The 19,645-nt window shown below is 44.7% G+C and overlaps 1 protein-coding gene across 2 annotated transcripts in view; it reads right to left on the bottom strand.

Moving 5' to 3' along the window:
• Positions 1 to 19,645, bottom strand: part of ABL1 (ABL proto-oncogene 1, non-receptor tyrosine kinase) — a 142,822-nt gene that overhangs the window by 24,903 nt on the left and 98,274 nt on the right. For both annotated transcript variants that reach the window (XM_027556583.1, XM_027556584.1), the window contains exons 2-3: positions 8,243 to 8,416; positions 7,394 to 7,689 (exon numbers count right to left, since the gene is read on the bottom strand). In XM_027556583.1, coding sequence (XP_027412384.1) covers positions 7,394 to 7,689; positions 8,243 to 8,416 — 470 coding nt within the window. The remainder of the gene's footprint in view (positions 1 to 7,393; positions 7,690 to 8,242; positions 8,417 to 19,645) is intronic.

Genomic DNA, 19,645 nt, shown 5'->3' with positions numbered 1-19,645 from the left:
AGTCTTCTCATCACCTGTCTTACTTCTCTGTACTGTACTCACCTCAGGCTGATGATTCCTGGTCTACCTGCTTGGTTACTGTCTGTCTCCATCTACCAGAATGCCAGTTTCATAAGAATAGAGCCCTTCGGCCGTCCGCTTTTATCCTGTGTCCCCAGTGTCCAGAAAAAGATACAAGCACATAACTGATACTCAGCAAATGTTGTTGGTTAAATTAGTAAAGATGAGAACTTAGTATTTGCTGATTAGAAAAGAAAATGAATTATAATAATTATGTTTATTACCCTAAACTTATAATGATATAATTGTCTAGAACTAAACAGTGATCAGGCTTCCCTGGTGGCTCAGTGGTAAAGAATCCGCCTGCCAATGCAAGAGATGTGGGTTTGACCCCTGGGTTGGGAAGATCCCCTGGAGGAGGAAATGGCAATCCACTCCAGTATTTCTTGCCTGGAGAATCCCATGGACAGAGGAGTCCGGCGGGCTACAGTCCATGGGGTTGCAAAAGAGTTGGACAGGACTTAACAACTGAACAGCAACAACAGTGATTAGAGGTGAAAATCACTAAATAAAACGTAAATCTCCTTCTCATTCCTACTCCCTCGATTTGGGCTGAGCAGGAAGCATCAGAGGCCAAGACTTGCAAATGCCCGTGGCGTGCCCATGTGGGATGTTCTGCCAGCTCTCTCTCAGGACAGATTGGGGGTGTGGAGGGCTACACAGAGTCCACACGGCCCCCTCCAGCACAGGGAAGTAGGAGAAGGGATAGAGACACAAATACACGTCAGTCTGGAATTGAGACTGACGGCCGGTGAGCACCCCCACAGCGAACCCCTCCGTGTGGCGTCCTGGTCTGAACGTGCAGAGGGGAGGAAGGCAGAGGCTGGCAGAGAGCAGCATGAGGACAAGACAGCTCTCTTTCTTCCTTCTTTTCGGTTCAATGAGGCAGTGAAGGGGTATTTCCTTACCAAAACCAATTCACATTAAAATTCACAGAGAACACTCGGGATCCAGGCATATAAGTGACTCTGCTGGCTCACTAAGGGCAGCTGACAATCGCTCAAGGTGGAACGGATCTTTAAAATCACAACTAGGTGTTCGTAAGCCTTGGTCAAACTGCAAAGATGTGGGAAGGAGGAATACAGATTTGGGACAGTGGTGATGCCTGAGGCAAGAGGGACAGAAGGAACAGGATCAGTCAGCTGCAGCTGTATTAACTCCCTACTTAAGAAAAAAAAAGAAACAGGAAGAGAAAGCCCAGAACACCTATGACCGGGCCACGGCCTCGGCTGTTGGCAACAGAAGGCTCCGTTACTCTCTGCATGTCTGCAATTGTAGGCAGTAAAAACAGTTTAAAGGAAGGAAATAACAACAGATATAACAAGCTGATCCCAGCTATAGCTCTCAAGAGGTAAACTGGAGTCCTTAATAACAGATCTTTCTTTGCTTGGGAAGATGACAAAGTTTTAAAAATCAGGCAAGCCAGTGGCAAACTGTGGCTTCAGTTCAGTCGCTCAGTCATGTCCGACTCTTTGCAACTCCATGGACTGCAGCATGCCAGGCGTCCCTGTCCATCACCAACTCCTGGAGTTTACTCAAACTCATGTCCATGGAATCAGTGATGCACCCAACCATCTCATCCTCTGTCGTCCCCTTCTCCTCTTGCCCTCAAGCTTTCCCAGCATCAGGGTCTTTTCAAATGAGTCAGTTCTTTGCATCTGGTGGCCAAAGTATTGGAGTTTCAGCTTTAGCATAAGTCCTTCCAATGAATATTCAGGAATCATTCTGGCTTAGAGGTTTATAATCTGTAATCTTTTTGTAGCAATTCTACTAAAATAAAATTCTAACCCCAAGAACTGTGCAGAACGATCCTGCAGCCCTGGGGAGCTTGTCCCCCAGGAAGAGGGCGCCTCTGGGTGGGAGGATCAGTCAGGGTGAGGCCCCACCTTCACACCTCAGACTGCCGAGGACCAAGCCATGAGTGAACCGCTCTCGGGAGAGGCCATGGGCCACCCGCAGGTCCCCTGAACCAGGCGGGGTCGGGGCGGGCAGAGGAGGGCACTGCTGAGCCTGCCCTCAGCTTAATGTCTGCACACTGACGACACGGCACCCCAGTCAGTGTTAAGTCACCAGTGCACCTGCCATTCAAGAAGATGACGGAGTGGGGGATGCGGGGAGAGCTCCTAATCCCTGTCCTTCTCTGGAAAAGTCTGACTGCACTACTACAGGCTGCAGACCACCCCCAGCTCCCCAAGTCCTTTCTCTCCGGCTGCTCAGCTGGTGGGCACTTTTCCTACCAAGGAGTGACGAGAGGAGGGAAAAGCCATTCCAAGGAGGCACCCCCCTGGGACCAGAGTGACCCTCCCAGCCTGGAAATCTGTGCATAGCACAGGCAGAAGGAAAGCCTGTTCTGCCTGCTGGGCTCCCAGGGGCAGGTCGCCTGGGAGCAAGGCTCGTTACCCATTTCTTCCTGTCAGCTTGAAAGCGGTGCTCCCCAACCCGAGGATCAAGTTCACTCAGTTGCACAGAATGCTAATGGCTCCCCTAAGCCCTAGTTTATGCAGAATTTGTTCTTGGTCTCAGCTGATTCCCTCTCAGGCTCCTTTGTTAAAAGATTTCAGAATGATGGGAGGTTTCACTGACTGGGCAAACTTTATCCTTCTCAATAATTAAATTTACAGACCCTGAGACTGAGTTCATCTTTCAACATAAAATTTACATCCTGACATTTATTAAATATTGACACTGCTCTCCCTTCAACGTACGGCACAGCCATCTTCTAAGAGTCAAGTCTGGGGGCCTCCTTCTGATTAGGGCTGGTCTGTGAGCGGCATGTTGCTTAGTGAACTGGGGGAATCTTCATTAGGAATTCATGGCATGTGCACAGGAGAAAGTGAAATGAGCATTATGAATGGCATGTCACCATGCTATGCGCCCAGTTACGTAAACACTCTGGGTGCTCAGCCAGGGCTGCACGTCTTCCTAATCACACGGGGACCCGAGAGATGGGGCCTGTCAGAGACACTCACCAGGAACAGCTCTCCTCCTGACAGCCAGGCTCACGGGCTCATCGGGCTTGGGCAACCTATGGCTGCCTTAGACCTTGGCGTCCCACCTCGGACGTGTTATTTACAGGCTGTGAGACTAGGAAGTGACACCTGCCCAGCAACTCCCAAGCGCCTCAAACAGCAACAGGAAGGCAGTCCTTACTAATAATTCCCCCTGGTCTCCTGGACTAGGGAAGGTCAGCTTGGTTCAGCAGGCTTCTCACCAGGTGCCTGCACCTGCTGAGCCAGTGTCAGGGCGGGCAGGTCTTAAAGACACAAGAGGGGATACAGGTGGTGCCCCATCATGCCACCTCTGCTAAAGCCCAGATTCTGCTCCTGCCAACTCCGAATCTGTGACTTCAGCAGCCCACAAAAATAAACGCCAACTGGGCGGCTCGTTGAAGAAAAGAAGGAAAGACTCTTACCGAGGGCTGTGAGGAACTGTGGGGCTTGGCAGTGGCGTCCCCCCAAGTAAGAAAGATAGAGACACAAATAACCAAACAACGGGAGAATGACGGAGGTGGGTGGTGGAGGAGGAACAGCGGCCTTTAATTCTGCTTTAATTCTGTTGGCAAAGGGTTCCAGACTTTAAGAAAGCATCAAGAACAAAAACCAAATCCCAGGGTATCTGGAGATTGTTAAGCCTCACAGGACACCCAGGAAATAGCAATGGCTGTTTGGTATGGCCCTTCCAAGAGGCTAGCCTGAAACTCCTGGAGTCCTGGGCTCTGGGCCCCCAGGCTGACTGACCAGCCACAAGGGCTGCTGAAACCAGAGCCAAGAGGGTGGAGGCAGAAAGAAATCCTTTGGGGCCTGAGAGAAGAATCTTCTAAAAATTCAGTTGTTTTCTAAAGATTAGCTAATTTGAAAATAAGAATTAAACTTATTCAACCCTGGCCTATTCCTCCCACCAAACTTTAAATTTTCCCCTTCAAAATCCAAAAAGGATTGCATCAAAGCTCTGCTATGCGAGCAGCGTTTTTCAGTGCCGAGCCACGTTGTCCCACGCGCCGCTGTAATACCTCCCCCTCCCTCTGACTCTGAGGCTGTTCCACTCATTCCAGGAATACGACCCCACCCAACGGAGTCCCCTTGAGTGTGACCTGATGACCCCATGGGCTGAGAAGTCTCCAGGTGCTGGGACAGCTGAACAGAGAGTCTTTGCGGAGGAGGGGAGGGGAGTCAAGAAACCTAGGACACGCTCATGAGCTGCCCAGCAGTGGACACTGCCTGGTCAGCTCCCCATGGACTACCTGGAAGGAAAGGAACCCACCTGGCACACATCAGTTTCCAGACAGGGAGCTGGGCTTCCTCGTTAGATGACTCTCAAATGCTGCAGATTATGTATCCACGCAGGCCTTGCTCTCTCTCCCGCTTTAACAATATTTTAGACCAACCCCCAGCTAATGAGTTGTCAAACTAGATCATGCCTGCCCTGCATCTGTTCCAAGGATGCTGATTAAACAACTCCAGGGAAAAGAAACCATTATCCTGTTCAGTACAGACCTCGCCTGATTACTGCGGTGCAGCATGGCTCGCCCTGGGTAAACAGCACAGATGGGAAGCAAGCTGTCAGCTCCAGGAAATCACCTCCCCGCCATGGGTGGTGCACTCTGTTCTAATTCACTGAAAAGGCTCCCCTGCGGCCTGAAGGCACGGTTGCAAAGGGTCCAGCACCCTGGAATGTACCCGCGGAGTGGAAGGACCTGGCTCCACAGCTGGGCTGAGAACAATGGCCGGCGAAGCATGCTGATGAGGCTGCACCCTGGTCGCCCGCCAACAGCAGACTATGCTGTTTGTCATACAGACTCCGGTGCTGGTGTAAAGACATGGGCAGTGACGGAAAGGATCAGAAAAACATCAGATGAGAACACTGAAAAAAGACACGTACTGTGCGTCTATATGGTACAAATGAATGTGTGAGAATAGCCGTGAAGATGCTAGCAAGATTAAGAAAAGGGGACTAGGAACTTCCCTGGTTGGTCCAATGGTTAAGACTCTGCCTTCCAATGCAGGGGGCATGGGTTTGATCCCTGGTCAGGGAACTAAGATCCCTGCTTGCTGCCGAGGTTTGGCCAAAAAAAAAAGGACTAGCCCCACCAGATATTAAAATATAAAGTCGTACAATTAAAAAGTCTGGTATTGGTATATGTACAGACAGACCAATGAAAGAGAATATACCTAAATACAAATGTAAATTTGGTATACTTCAAATCTATAAGAAAAGATGAATTTAGGAAGCACAGGTATAGTAAATATAATGAGGTATCATCTTTACCAGTCAGTGATAGAGAGGTTTTTGCAAGTCTGAGAACATACTGCTGAGGAGGGGAAAGGGAACACGCTCTCACAACACTGCTGGTGAGAAAATGCATCTGCACAATTCCTAAAGAAAGTAATCTGGCACCATCTATACAAGTTTTAGATACGAATAACCTTCAATCAGTTCTAGTAACTTATCTTGCATAACTTGGACCGTACACAAAGAAGTATGTGCAGTGTAATTTCAAAATGCTGGTCATGACCCACCAGTGGGGTCTACGGAATAAATTTAGTGGATTATGTCCAGAATGTTTTAAAATGGAACAGAACAGAATGGTATACAAAATATCAGAGTGCATTACATACAGTAAGAGTAATGAGTAGGGTTTCCTGAACCTTCTGTTACTAGTGTGTATATGGGATGGTGGTGTAAAGCTTTTTTTTTTTTTTACAGGGAGCTGAGATTTTTTTTTTAAAGGCTTGAAATCCACCTCATAACGGCATTATAATAGCAGAAGACTGGAAACGGCCTAAAAATTGGCCAACAGGGAACTGCTTAAAAAAATGACGGTTCGTCCATACTATGTAGTCATTAAGAAGAATGAGGCAGCTCTGAATGTGCTGCTATAAAACAATCTCCAAAATATATTATTAGATTGAGAAAGCAAGATGCAGAACAGTGTATATTATGGATCACTTGTGTTTCTTAAAAAGTATAAACAAGTATACGCAGGGGAACTATGGGAGAAACTGGTCACAGTGGTTGCCTCTGGGCAGGGGAACTGAATTAGGGGACAGAATTATGTTTCACGGCAATTGACTTTCTTTTTTTTTTGTTTTTAAACCATATGCATGCATTACACGTTATTAAAAAATACATACACCATCTGGACCCATGCCAACAATCCACCTATCTACACCCTCAATGACAGCGTGAAGCAGACAGTGGAATCTGAGCCTGGTTCCATCGATGACTCACTATGTGATCTTCAACAAAGAAATTTTATCCCTCTAAACCTTCACTGGGGGTTTCCCTGATAGCTCAGTTGGTAAAGAATCTGCCTGTAATGCAGGAGACCCCAGTTCGATTCCTGGGTCAGGAAGATCAGCTAGAGAAGGGATAGGTTACCCACTCCAGTATTCTTGGGCTTCCCTTGTGGCTCAGCTGATAAAGAATGTGCCTGCAATGCGGAAGACCTGCGTTCAATCCCTGGATTGGGAAGCTCCCCTGGAGAAGGGAAAGGCTACCCATGCCAGTATTCTGGCCTGGAGAATTCCAAGGACTGTCTAGTCCCTGGGGTCGCAAAGAGTCAGACACAACTAAGTGACTTTCACTTTCAAACCTTCATTTCCTTAATGCAAAAATGCAGATAAAAGCACTATCTGTCCTGAGGACTAAAGTGAGGTTTAAAAGAATAGTAGGAACTCAGTAAACGTTAATTTCTCCTTTCCCTTCATGGACTCTTAATGACTGTTTATAGGAAGATCAAGAAACCATATATATCAACTCCTTTACAAAACTATAGCTCAGGTTTGGAAATATATAGGTATAATGTGATCCCATGTTTATTTTAAAAGATCTTTTATTTTGTTTATTTTTTGGTACCCAGACAGGGACTTGAACCCTCCCGTGTTTATTTTAAAATATTACACATACATGTGATTTTATCGACAGGAAGAAGGTCACGTACCACACTTGTTTTGGAGAGGTACTATTAAGGTGATCTTTCACTTTAAAAATAATAATCTATTGTGTGAATTCTCACTAAGGATAAATTACTATAACAAGAGATTTTCTAAAAAGGGAGAGTCTTAATGTAAGAAGTATGCCCACAACCCAACAGACAGTCCACCTGTCTTATGAAACTGCTGACCACACCACTTCAGGACAATGAAAGAACATCACGCTGCAGACCTCTAACTGCATACGACTGCTCCTCCACAGAGGGTCTTTGACCAGGTTAGTGGGATGATGCCTGCTGTTTCAAACATCTGCTTGCTTTGCTGCAAGAACTTAGCAGCCCAGCGGCAGGTTCTCTGGTCCCCGCCCCGGCCCATTGCTATCCCTGCCTAGGGCCACCTACCTTGCCATCAGAAGCAGTGTTGATGCGGTAGTGGTACACCCTTCCTTCGTATCTCAGTGAGATGGACCTCTGCCCAGGACTACTCTCGCTCTCCCGAACCAAGAAGCTGCCGTTGATCCCACTGCTCAGAAGGTACTCGGCGGCGTTGCGGGACACAGGCCCGTGGTACCAGGAGTGCTTCTCCAGGCTGTTGACCGGTGTGATGTAGTTGCTTGGGACCCAGCCTTGGCCATTTTTGGTTTGGGCTTCACACCACTCCCCATTGTGATTGTAGCCTAAGACCCGGAGCTTTTCACCTTAGAAGAAAAACACCCGAACTGGACACGTCAGTTTTAAAAGCTAACACGTTCGTTTTCATTCACTCTTCTGTGATTACTAAAAAAAAAAATCTCCAAATTCCTAAATATCTACTTCATTTTAACAGGTCCATATAAATATATGCATTTAGAACTGTATGAGTATACAGTTTCCTGTTTACAGTGAATATGTAGATAAATACATAGCTACAGTTTTTATAAATCTATTATTCAAGTGACCTAGTTTCTAATATAAGCAAGCTTTTTGTAGAAAAATACTTTTTCTTTAAAAAAAAAAAAAAAAAAGGGTTTTCAGTGTTTGGTCCAAATGTTTTTTTCAATACAAAATAGAGAAAGCTCTGCTTTTGCTAAGAACTATACAAGAACTTTTCTCCTGAAGGAAAAGTGACTCTCATAAAGATGCTCTTAGTTTTTCTGGCTCTCTTTGCACTTCAAACAGCTCTTTCAGCAAGCAAAGGTGTGGCCAGTCAAGCCACATTTCCCCTGATCTCTGTCTCCTGCAACCACCAGCAGCTGCCCACAGCTCCTTTACCTTTAGTTATGCTTAAAGTGTTATCCCCACTGGCCACAAAGTCATACAGTGCAACAAAAAGGTTGGGGTCATTTTCACTGGGACCAGCAAGAAGGTTTTCCTTAGAGTTCCAACGAGCTGCTTCGCTCAGACCTTGGGGCTCGAAGTCAGATGCTACTGGCCTCTGAAGGGCTTCTGGAAGAGAAAGAGAAGAAACAGGGAAAAAAGTTTCATTATCAGGAGCAAAGTCTGTGTTTCCAACGTAATACATTCCTGGTTTACTTTTACTTCTTAACATCCGTACATACTACTTACTAATAAAAAGGGGGGTTAAAAAATGGGACTCTTCCATTCCCAAATCTTGTGAAAAATCCTAAGCATTTACATTCCTGAGAGGTAACTACTTACTGCTGCCAAACGGTTTAAACTTTAAGTTCTTTAACTCAAAATGAATTATATGAGAAAGAGATGGTCCATCCTCACACCTCTTTGCCATTGCTAATTTATGTTATAATATGGAGCAAAAGCCTCCTGCTTTAAAACGTTTTCAAATGTATGAATGTTAACAAACATACATGATTTAAAAATCAAATAACGTGGAAGGGCTTATAATGAAGGACAAACATTTTCCATCCCACTCTTCCGTTACCCAGAGGTAACAGCTGCCTTATTTTGGTGATCCCCTCCATCTCTCTAAACACAAGCTGTCCTATCATTACAACTGCCCCTCCCTCTCCCACACCAGGCTCTACTACTTACCTTTCTACTTTCAGTAACAGACTTCCACTTTAATTTCCTGTTCTCCCTGCTAGAGTCGGTCTCTCTCAGTGATTTACCTCACAAGATAAGGATGTTAACACCCTACCCTTCCTTCCACCTACCCCCACTTCCCCACATACACATTCCAGGTAGGCCTTCTTTTCATTTTCTTTTACTTTGTGTAAAAGTTCTGTTCTTCTATTTTGTCAACAAAGTCTTCCATTTTTGTCTATGCTGCTGCTAAGTCACTTCAGTCGTGACAGACTCTGTGTGACCCCAGAGACGGCAGCCCACCAGGGGTTCTCCAGGCAAGAACACTGGAGTGGGTTGCCATTTTCTTCTCCAATGCATGAAAGTGAACAGTGAAAGGGAAGTCGCTCAGTCGTGTCCAACTCTTAGAGACCCCATGGACTGCAGCCTACCAGGCTCCTCCATCCATGGGATTTTCCAGGCAAGAGTACTGGAGTGGGGTGCCATCGCCTAGGTATATTCTAAAAGTTGAAAACCAATCAACATCTTTTATGTTAGGAAAGTGTGATTATTACCCACTAAGGGGTTAAACACAGTATTTTTTTCCTGAAGTTTCTTCTATTTTTTTTTTTTTTTTCTCGAACTACATTCAAACTCTCCACAGGTTATTTCAAGGCAGCAAATCTACTCCAAGTAGATCTTTACAGTTGTAGAATATTATGGGGTGAAATCTGATACTCATTTAAGGACACTACAGTAAGAAATCAAACTTTTAAAAAGCAGGAAAGTGGGAAATTCTAACTTTATGCCAAAAGCAAGAAAACAAAATTGTTTCAGTTTTTCCTTTTTATGGATTTGGAGGACCCAAACATGTCTTCTTGGGGAATGACACCCATCTCCGGGGTGGGCATGATTTTCCAGTAGTCACTTCAAAGGACACACTAGAGGCACCTACAGTATCTGAGAAACTAGGCTAACCTTCCACAAACATGACTGGAGAACTTTCAGAAACAAACACTCTTTAAACAATCTCTTTGAAATAAACCAACAGAACATAAATAAGAAGCCCTTTCTATCCTAGTTTTTGTACTACTGACCACAGTGAGTCTTCAGGAATTGTTTTTCTAAAGAGTAAGTCCCAAATTACGTCACCACCACGCTTGGTATTTCATCCTGTGAATCATGAGGGCAAAGAGAATTTCAAGGAAGAGGGTCTTGTGACACTACCATTTCCTAGAATGTGCAAAAGGCTTAGTGAGATGTGTTAGGCCCTGTTCTCTGAGTACTTACAATATAGACAGCTCTAAAAGCATATCTAGTGCCATTGTGATCAGAGGCTGACCAATCAACCAAAAAAGCTGGTTAAAGCAGGGCATTCTTGAAAATTAAAACATGAGATCCCCTAGCCCTGCCTGAATGTACACTGATTTGCTAGTCTTGACAATAGGGCTGAGGACTGTCCTGAGGGTGGGTGTGTGATTAGAGCTGGATGCTGTCTTACCATCCTACCCACGATGCCTCATCTCAGTTCCAGCTTTACATTCCTGCAGGTGGAGGAAGAGGGTGGGCTACTCGCTATAAAATCCCAGTACAATCCCTTCCAACTGTTCACAGTTGTGTCACTCACACCTAGTCCTGAAACAATTTTTTAAAAAGACACCTGCATTTATAGTCTCTCTAAAACACTGACCTAAATTTTCATAGACAAATCTCTTCACATTTGGATTTCACTGGTTTCATATGAACCGAGTAATAAAACAAGTATATCTGAAAAAAAGGGACGTGGGAAGAAATACAAGTGGCTCTGGGTGTGCTTGTGACTCAGGGGGTGGGAGCAGAATGTGACACAGGAGCGGCTGCTTGACTCTGTGGGCACCAGAGAGGCGTGTGTTATGAAGGGAGCCAGGCTGCTCCATGCTGCAGTGAGTCAGTTAAGTGAAAGTAAGTCAAAAGAGCGTCTATGGTCGTTATATTAAGCAGACTTATTAGGCAAAGGATCCTTAACATAAAAGAACTCTTGCAAATCAAAAGGGAAAAGATAAACCCTCCTCCATGGAAAAATGGAGAAGGAAAACGGCAACCCATTCCAGTATTCTTGCCTGGAGAATTCCATGGACAGAGGAGCCTGGTGAGCCGCAGTCCATGGGGTTACAAAGAGTTGGAAATGACTGAGCGACTAACATACACACTCCCACTATGGAAAAACAGACCAAAACTATGAATAAGCAATGCACAGAAAATTTAAATTACTACTAAACAAGAAAAGCATGTTAACCTTTCTTGTAATCAAAGAAAGGCCAATTCTCTGTCATGTTGGGCAGGGACATTTTCTGGATGAAATGGGCCTTCTCATACAATGCTAGTAGGTGATGTAGACACTGCTGGAACATTTTAGGAGAAAAACTGGAAACATGAACTGAACTGAGTCTTTGAAGAATTCCATCACCTTAGATATACCTCGAGGAATTTGTCCCAGGAGACCCAAACAATGATTTGGATATGCTCAGTCACTCAGCTGTGTTGACTCTTTGAGACCCCACTGACTGTAGCCCGTAAGGCACCTCTGTCCATGGAATTTTCCAGGCAAAAATACTGGACTGGGTTGCCATTTCCTTCTCCAATGATTTGTATGCACTGATTTTTAAAATAACAGCACCAAAAAGGAAAAGCACAAAATATTTATCCATTCAAGATAGGTTAGTTTGTGGTCCATCCATAAAATAGAATATAGTCATAATGTCATTCAAAATATTTTTGGAAAAACATACCTAATAACTTGGAAACATACTATAACAATCATAATTTTATAAAAATTGAAAAAAGTCCAGAAGGAACTACACCAAAATGTGAACAGTAGTTAATGCATGGTAGTTGTCAACAGTACCATTAACAGTAGTTTAACACAGGGTGGTGGGATTACAAACATTTTAAATTTTCTTTTTTCTTTTCTATATCCTGGCATACTTCTCATCATGAATGCGAATTGTTTCCATAACCAGAGAACAATTACAAGAATAGAAAAATGGTCATAAAGAAGCCTGCTGACGCTTATATAATTGATCATCTAACATGAAACATCTATATATAATCTTATATATATATATATAACATCTTATATAATTGACCATCTAACATGAAAAAGTACACAGGAGGAGGATGGACTCTTCTCTCTCTGTCCTGAAAAAGTCCATGTGCGTTTCCCTGCAGGATCCCAACCTCGTGGGCGTGAGCACACGACTCTGGCAGACCAGGGCTACACAGGAAATTAAACCAGAGTCATGAATACAGAAATGCTTTTCTTCTCAAAGGCCATCTGACCTCTTCTATCAAACATTCTGCAGCATCTGGATTTGATCAAAGTTACATAATCGGGGGAAGTGGCCTGGAAAACACCTGGAATGGGCAGAACACAGACACCGGCCCGGGGGTGACTATCGATTTAAAGTGTGGATTATTAAAGGGGGACTGTCCCTCACATGGAGACAGATGCTGAGAACTTCATGTGAGGGGATGAGGCCTCTCTGTCAGGAAGGAAAGGGCCTCCCACTGCTTTTTGATTCAACAGGACGTCAGGAAATCCAAGGCAGCCTCGCGATTTTCCTCTCCAGTTCTTGCTCCATTCCACAAATTAATGGCCAAAGCCCAAAGGGAAGTATTGCTCATGCATGCCTCTGGATAGAGACGCTGAAGTGCAGCCACAGTCCAACACCAAAACCTTCCAGTCAATTCCCAATCCAGGCTGATGTCAAAATTGACTCACGATGTATAAATGCCAAGTTCCTTGCTTCATTTCATAGTGAACGATGCTCGTCAACCTTAAAAATGATCACAGCTTACAAGGCCCAAGTTGCAGAATGTACTTAAATCTTTCTTGCCTAATACATGAACTTCCTGCCAGTCCCCGGATGGACCCTCAAAGGAGCTCAAAGGACTCATTAAAAAAACGATGACCAAAATAGCTCCTCTCTTCTGTTCTGCCAACGGATAAAGAAATCCTTGCATCTATTCTTCTTAAAAATGTTAGTTTAACATTTTTTGCGGCATTCTGAGTCATAGCTTTAAAATATTTAAGATTTTTATCTTCAAGAACGCCTCTTACCTCATTGGAAATCCTTTTGTTATTACCATATCCTTCACGAAAAGGTTTCCACTCACCCACAAAACTCAGGAAAAGTCATTAATTAGCCAGTTGAATACCAAGAATGGTGCTATCTAAATGTGCTCCAAAGTTACGGCTCCAACTGTGACAACAAACTGAAAAGTCTGTAAGAACGATGCCACAGAGTTCACTGGATCTGTGAGTGATTAACTTATTTGGACGGCGTTCGAAGAAAAGAGCTTGGGTCTTTAAAGTATAATTTAAAGATCATTTTATACAAAAATAATCCTTTCTTAAAAATTGTGAGTCACTGATCAAAAATGTTTACAAAAGATTCTCCCATATGGCATGTCTGGTCTAGACTCTCAGGGGCTGCTGCTAAAGCTGCCACTGCCAAGGAGGAGGGGAACAGGCTACTTTAGTCCCAAAGCGGGAGGGGATAGGAGCTGGGGGGGGGGGGGAGGGGCAGAGGGGAGGGGATACGAGTGAGGAGGGGGTGGAAGGGGAGGGAAAGGGAGGCTTCACCTCCAGGAAAAACATCCCAGGGAAGCTTCCCACCTTCTTCTTGGTGATCGTGCAAGCTCACGGTTCCTGCTAGAGTCAGATAGCCGGGCTATGTGGCAGTCATTTCTGTTCACCTCATGGATGGCGGGGGGCGGGGGGGGGGGGCGGGGGGGGACGGGGGAGGGAGGAGGACGGGGCATGTCGCACGTGATAAACACCCCCTTTATTTTTGCTCACATTCCATTATTTAAACCCTGGTCGCTTTAGTCTTATTTCCTTTGTGGGCCCTTCATTATGATCCTCCAGTTCAAGGAATCTCTGTAATTTAAAAATCTATAAAACAGATCCTTCAAAAAAGAGGGACGGCTTCGTGTTTTATTTCACACTCAGTTCCAACCGATGAGATCATGCTCAGACTATTCTCAAGTCAGTTTATAACAGTCTGATACAACTTTTTATAATATGAGCTTAGAGGAAAAGGATGATTTCCCACAATCTGAACTCGATGAAAGTCATTTTATCTACATTCTACATGGTCCTTTATTTTGTAATTTACACCCTCACCCAGAGCAGTTAAACCTAAAAAAACAAGTTAGGCTGAATACAGCCTTGGCATTAACTTCACGCTCTGAACACAATGTTCCCAGCGCCCCCAAAACACTGTGTCAGCTGCTGGGGAGCAAGGGTAGGGCAACGAGGTGAGGATGCAAGGAACACAGCCTCTACTTCTTGAAGGAGAAACACCCATTCAGAAAATGTACACACCCTCAAAGCAAAAAGTCTAACAGAAGACAAGCGCTGTCCTGTGCATTAATTTTTAAGGACACAGACATGGACTCCCAGGAGTTGTGAAGGGGGGAGACAGGGTTAGGAAGAAGTAGACTCTGAACGAGACCGTGCCCAGCAAGAGAAGCCTGATTAACACAGGGACCCAAGGGCAGCCTGACACATCAAGCCTACTCAGGGAGGGGGCTTCATCTCTGCTGTGCTGTGGGCCCTGTGGTGATGCAGACTATTCTGACTTTACTCCTCAGAACAAAGTCTGCAAACACATCAAATACATATGGAGCACCGCAGAGAACAACTGTACTGAAACAGTCCTCAAAGTATCTTTTGAAAGAAATCTGTAATACGGTGTTTCTCTACTATGCATTAAATATACGCTCCTTTATTAACACATTAAATTGCAAGCTCAAGTAGTAGCTGTCATTTCAAAGTAGTGATGAGTTTAGGTAATAATCACAATTGTTATGTAATATGAAAATATCTGAGTTCTACTGCTGGCAAAGTCACAAGCACTGCTAATATTACTGTGGTTATATACATTTATAAAAAAAAGATAAAATACTAATTTTCAGTTAGCACTTAGTGAAATAAAGTCTTAAATATTTTTCCATCCAAGGACATGGAGCCTCTGAATGTCACCCCAGACCCCAAGGGCCTTGCAGGTCCACGTCTACACCACCGACGTAGCTCAGCAGAACCCCAGCAACCCGACAGACACAGGCCTAGAAAGGGGGCCGCTGTGAGTTCGTGTGAAGTCCAGATTATGCAAGTTTCTTTCGTCTTAAGTAAAAAGAACTAATAATTTTCTTTCCATTACTTCCCATCTAGGGGTGTTATAGGCAATAAATTGGATGGGCTTCCAGAGAAATCCCCTTTAAAAATTAAAAAAAGTTTTTTAACAAGTTATTTAAATTGGCCCAAGGTGTAACTATTGCTGAGAACCTTTTTATATTGTGATACTCCTAGGCAGTCAATTTTAGAAAACAGAATTCTCCATCCTAACCTCTGTCCCGATAGGCAGTTCAGATACTAACTCTTCTGAAGATACAGTCCCCTGTCCCCCTTCGCTCAACCAGAAAGCAAAACCAAAGGAATTTCGTGTCACTTTCTAAGACTCTACTGTCAATGAAGTCTACGACGACTAAAAACGGAGTACAAGGACCGACAAAAGAAGACTACTACCTTCACACCATTCTGAGCCCAACATTCACACCCCTCTCCCTCTCAACCCGGTAAGCGCAAACCCACAGCCTGGCCACTTTTCCTCCCAAATCTCTCAGCAAACCTGTATTTTCCACACCCTAGACTGGTTCCCAACTTTGATCTGACCCCTCGTTCCACCTCCGCACTGCCACCAGAGCGGTCTTCCTGAAAAAATGCAGATCTGACCCAAGTCGCTCTTCTGTTAAAATCCACCAAGATGGCTGCCGGCCGAGAAGCCGAAGAGAAAGCTTGGGAGGCGGCCCTCCCTGTGGGCCTCGGTCACCTTTACTGGCGCGGTCAGCTGAGGCGATGTGAGGAACAGGGCTATCCTGTGCCTCACGGGGAAGCTGGCAGTTGGCTGACAATGTAGGAGACACTGTTCCCCCAGACACCGGCGGGGGCTGTTGCTGCTGCCACCTCTGCGGGAGAAGTCCGAGCTCCAGAAGGACCGTCTTCCCCCAGGACGCTTGCTCTTCATTCAGCCTCCTCCCATATGCCCCCGTCGGTTCCCCCTTGCTGTCTCAGCGGTGAGCACCTTGGCCAGGGCCAGTCATGCCCCCTGGAATGCCTAGTCCCTTCTCATCCTCCCGGCGGCACCATCCCCAGCAAACCTCTGACTGGTCCTTCTGCCTCCCCACCCATCTCTGGTTGATTACTTCCGGTTCGCCTCACACTCGGGAAGGACCTGACGTCCGTTAAGAGTGCCGTGAGGAATCTGCCCCCATGTCCCTCGTGGGACACTAAGCCTGGGCTCCAGGGTGCACAAGGCTTGTTCAAATCTCAGCCCACCATGTCTTTAAGATACTAATTTCTGAGCCTCAGTTTCTCAACTGCAATGGCTTCAAAACCGAGTCGGGCCGTCAGGCGGGATCAATGCATACTTGCGGGTGGAGATGTTCTGGCACGGATGCGGGCATGGAGCCTGGCACCAGGGCACCGCAACAAAGGGTAATCATCCCTTCTCTTATTATTGTTACCACAATAATGTAAATTCCTCTGGGGCAGAGATGGAGCGTTCTTCTCACAGAGTCTTCAGTCTCACCTGCCTAATATGACTCAGCCCTGCTCAGGGTTTCTTAGAAGGAACTCAGTTTTAAGAACATCCTGCATTTGTTTGTCTTTGGCAGCAAGGTAAAAAAATTAGGTCATGACTGAAGAGTGCACCTTAATGACCTGTCAACCTTAAGTAAGAACAGCAGAAGTGACAGACGGGAAAGATGAGAAGCAAATGCAACCCAACCAGGAAACCTTAGCAAGATTTAGGAAATACAGTAACTTTTTAAATGGAATCTACACCACAGCCAAGAACCTAAAACAAGGTGTAGCATGAAAGTACCTTTCTCTGTGCTTTCAAAAGAAACAGGATTCATTACTGTCTCATAACAGGCCGAGATGCCTCCACAGACTTCTTGTTTGAGAGGGAAGAAAGGTTTCCCGAGTCCCCAGACTGGCCCAGAGTCAAAGTGGCCACAGTGAGCCAACTAACCTTAAAAGCCTTTTTATTCTGTCACAGGCCATTTGCAACAGACTGAAAGCCTCCCCCTCTGCCTGCCAGGCTTGGGAGGGTATGTAAACCCTCATTTCGCATTTCCTGTTTTCTGTTATAGCATCATCAAGGCTCCTGGGTCACTTAGACCCGAGTGACTGAAGTGAAGAGGCTGCCCAATGGAAGGCAATTTCCCTAGAACGTCTCATCGGCCATTACTATTGGAATAACTTTAATTGGAGTCAATCCTAAAGGAAATCAACCGTGAATATTCACTGGAAGGACTGATACTGAAGCTCCAATAGTTTGGCCACCTGATGCAAAGAGCTGACTCAATGGAAAAGACCTGATGCTCAGAAAGATTGAAGGCAAAAGGAGAAGAAGGTGACAGAGGATGAGGTGGCTGGATGGCATCACTGACTCAATGGACATGAATCTGAGCTAACTCCGGTGAAGTGAAGAACAGGGAAGCCTGGCGTGCTACAGTCCATGGGGTTGCAGAGTGGGACTCAACTTAGGGATTGAACAGCAAACAACAAAAATTGGAGTAACTGAATGTAACCCCAATAAAGGTATTTTGTCTCCAAAACACAATGGTCAACTCTATTTATTCATGGCCCATCTTTAAGTTAAATTAAGGTATTCAGTGTATAGCACTGTTGGCTAAATTTGAGGACTGATAAGACTGATAGGGATTAGGTAGAATTTAAGAGTAATAAGGCTGAAATTTTTGCAGCTGAATGTAAGGGAACAACAGCTAGTACTTATTGATCCCTGCTGACTGCCAGCACTGTGTCAAGCACTTTATCTGCATGAAATCCCCACAACCCATTAAGTAGCCTCTATTATGAGGGTACTTGAGAGGGCAGGAAATGGAAGCAGATGTGAAGCGCCTCACATGCTCTCTCTCCAGGAACCCCTCCGTCAGCTCCCTGTCTGACAGTCTCACTCAGTCTCAGCATTGCTCTCTCAAGGTCTGGCTCTTTCTTTTCCTTCTCCACTCCGGCATCTCTTGTCCCCCTCCCCCCACCCTCCCTCTGCCCATCCTAGCCCCTAACCCCCTCCTCTCTCATCTTTCTTTACACCTCTCCTGTCTCAACTTGTCTTGTCTTTGTCTTCCAGTCTGTACCTCCTCCTCCTTCTGTCTGTCTGCTCTATCTCCACCACCTAACACCGACAGTATAACAAAGCATCGAAGGTGTGGATTAAGACAGAAGCATTCGAAAGCCAATTTCAGAGAATAACAACTGTCAGTATCTGAGGACAAAGTTAAGTCTCTCAAAAGTCAGCAACTAGCAAGCTATTTTTCCGAATGGCTTTGGAACTTCACTAGGCAAGAAACAAGACTCACCATAGTGCTAACTATTAAAGATGGACAAGGAGTACAAGGGGCTTCACTATGCTGTCTGCTTTTGTTACAGGTTTAAAATTTCTCCACTAAAAAAAAAAGTAAAAAACACGAAAATCCCCTGGTGGTCCAGTGGTTAGGATTCTGCACTCTCAATGCCAGATCACCACTACAGAGGAAAAGTTAAATTCTTTCAATGTCTCATCTGATCTTTGGTTCTTGGTTACATATACTTCTGGTTTTATTTTTTCCAGTTTTATTGAGATGGAATTGACATACCTCATTGTCTAAATTTAAGGTGTACAACATACTGAGATGATATATGCACATTTTATGAAATGATTACCACAGGGAGTCTAGTTAACATCCACCACCATACACAGTTACAGATGACTTTGCTTGTGAGGAGAATGTAGATCTACTCTCTAAGTCATTTTCAAATATACAATATAGCATTATTAACTATAGTCACCATGCTGTACAATGTTACGCATTTTTAAAACCTATCCATCAATAATTTTTCATGTTTCTATTTCAGATCAGTGATTACGCTGATAAAATTGCGGCCTGATTTTACAATAAGGTAATAAGTAGTACGAAATTTTAAGTTTTCACATGTTTGGAGCTGTGGAAATGCATCTCTAGAGATGAGAAATAAGATGCCAACTACGGCATCTATTCCTGCCAACAGGATTTTTCTTTCACAATTAAAACATTCACCATGGGAATAAGAAAGGGTCAGAGGAAGAGAAGATACTCTTCCTTAGAACCAAGGACAGGAAGCATTAATTATAGGCATCAAAGCAAACTTGGAAACAAATTGTTTTCTTAACAAGAAAAACTATGAGTGGGTTTAGTTCAAATTCTATCATCACACTTCAGCCATTACAGCAATTGGCAATGCCAACATTTTAGACCGTGAAATATTTAAATTAACAACAGCTAACATTTGCTAACATCTTGCTCCGTGCTAAACAGTTTAAATGAAATGTCTGATGTGAATCTCCCAACTCAAGAAGGCAGGGACTACGATGAGCCTTATTAGAAATGAGAACACCGAGGCTCAGGGAGCAACATGCCAGTCACTTCACTGGCAGGATGGCTGACATCCGGGCCAGGTGGCTGGCTTGGGAGTTGTGTGCTTCCCAGGAGAACAGGACCTCGGCAACATTCTAGCCATAATACTGCCTGGATTTAAGGACATCCCAAAGGAGGCTCACATCAGTATAAATACATACACTTAGCACTTCATTGGTCTCAAAGCTTTCC

This window comes from Bos indicus x Bos taurus, chromosome 11 (genome assembly GCF_003369695.1).
Source record: "Bos indicus x Bos taurus breed Angus x Brahman F1 hybrid chromosome 11, Bos_hybrid_MaternalHap_v2.0, whole genome shotgun sequence".
Taxonomy (NCBI): domain Eukaryota; kingdom Metazoa; phylum Chordata; class Mammalia; order Artiodactyla; family Bovidae; genus Bos; species Bos indicus x Bos taurus.
This window is presented reverse-complemented; position numbering and strand designations above follow the sequence as displayed.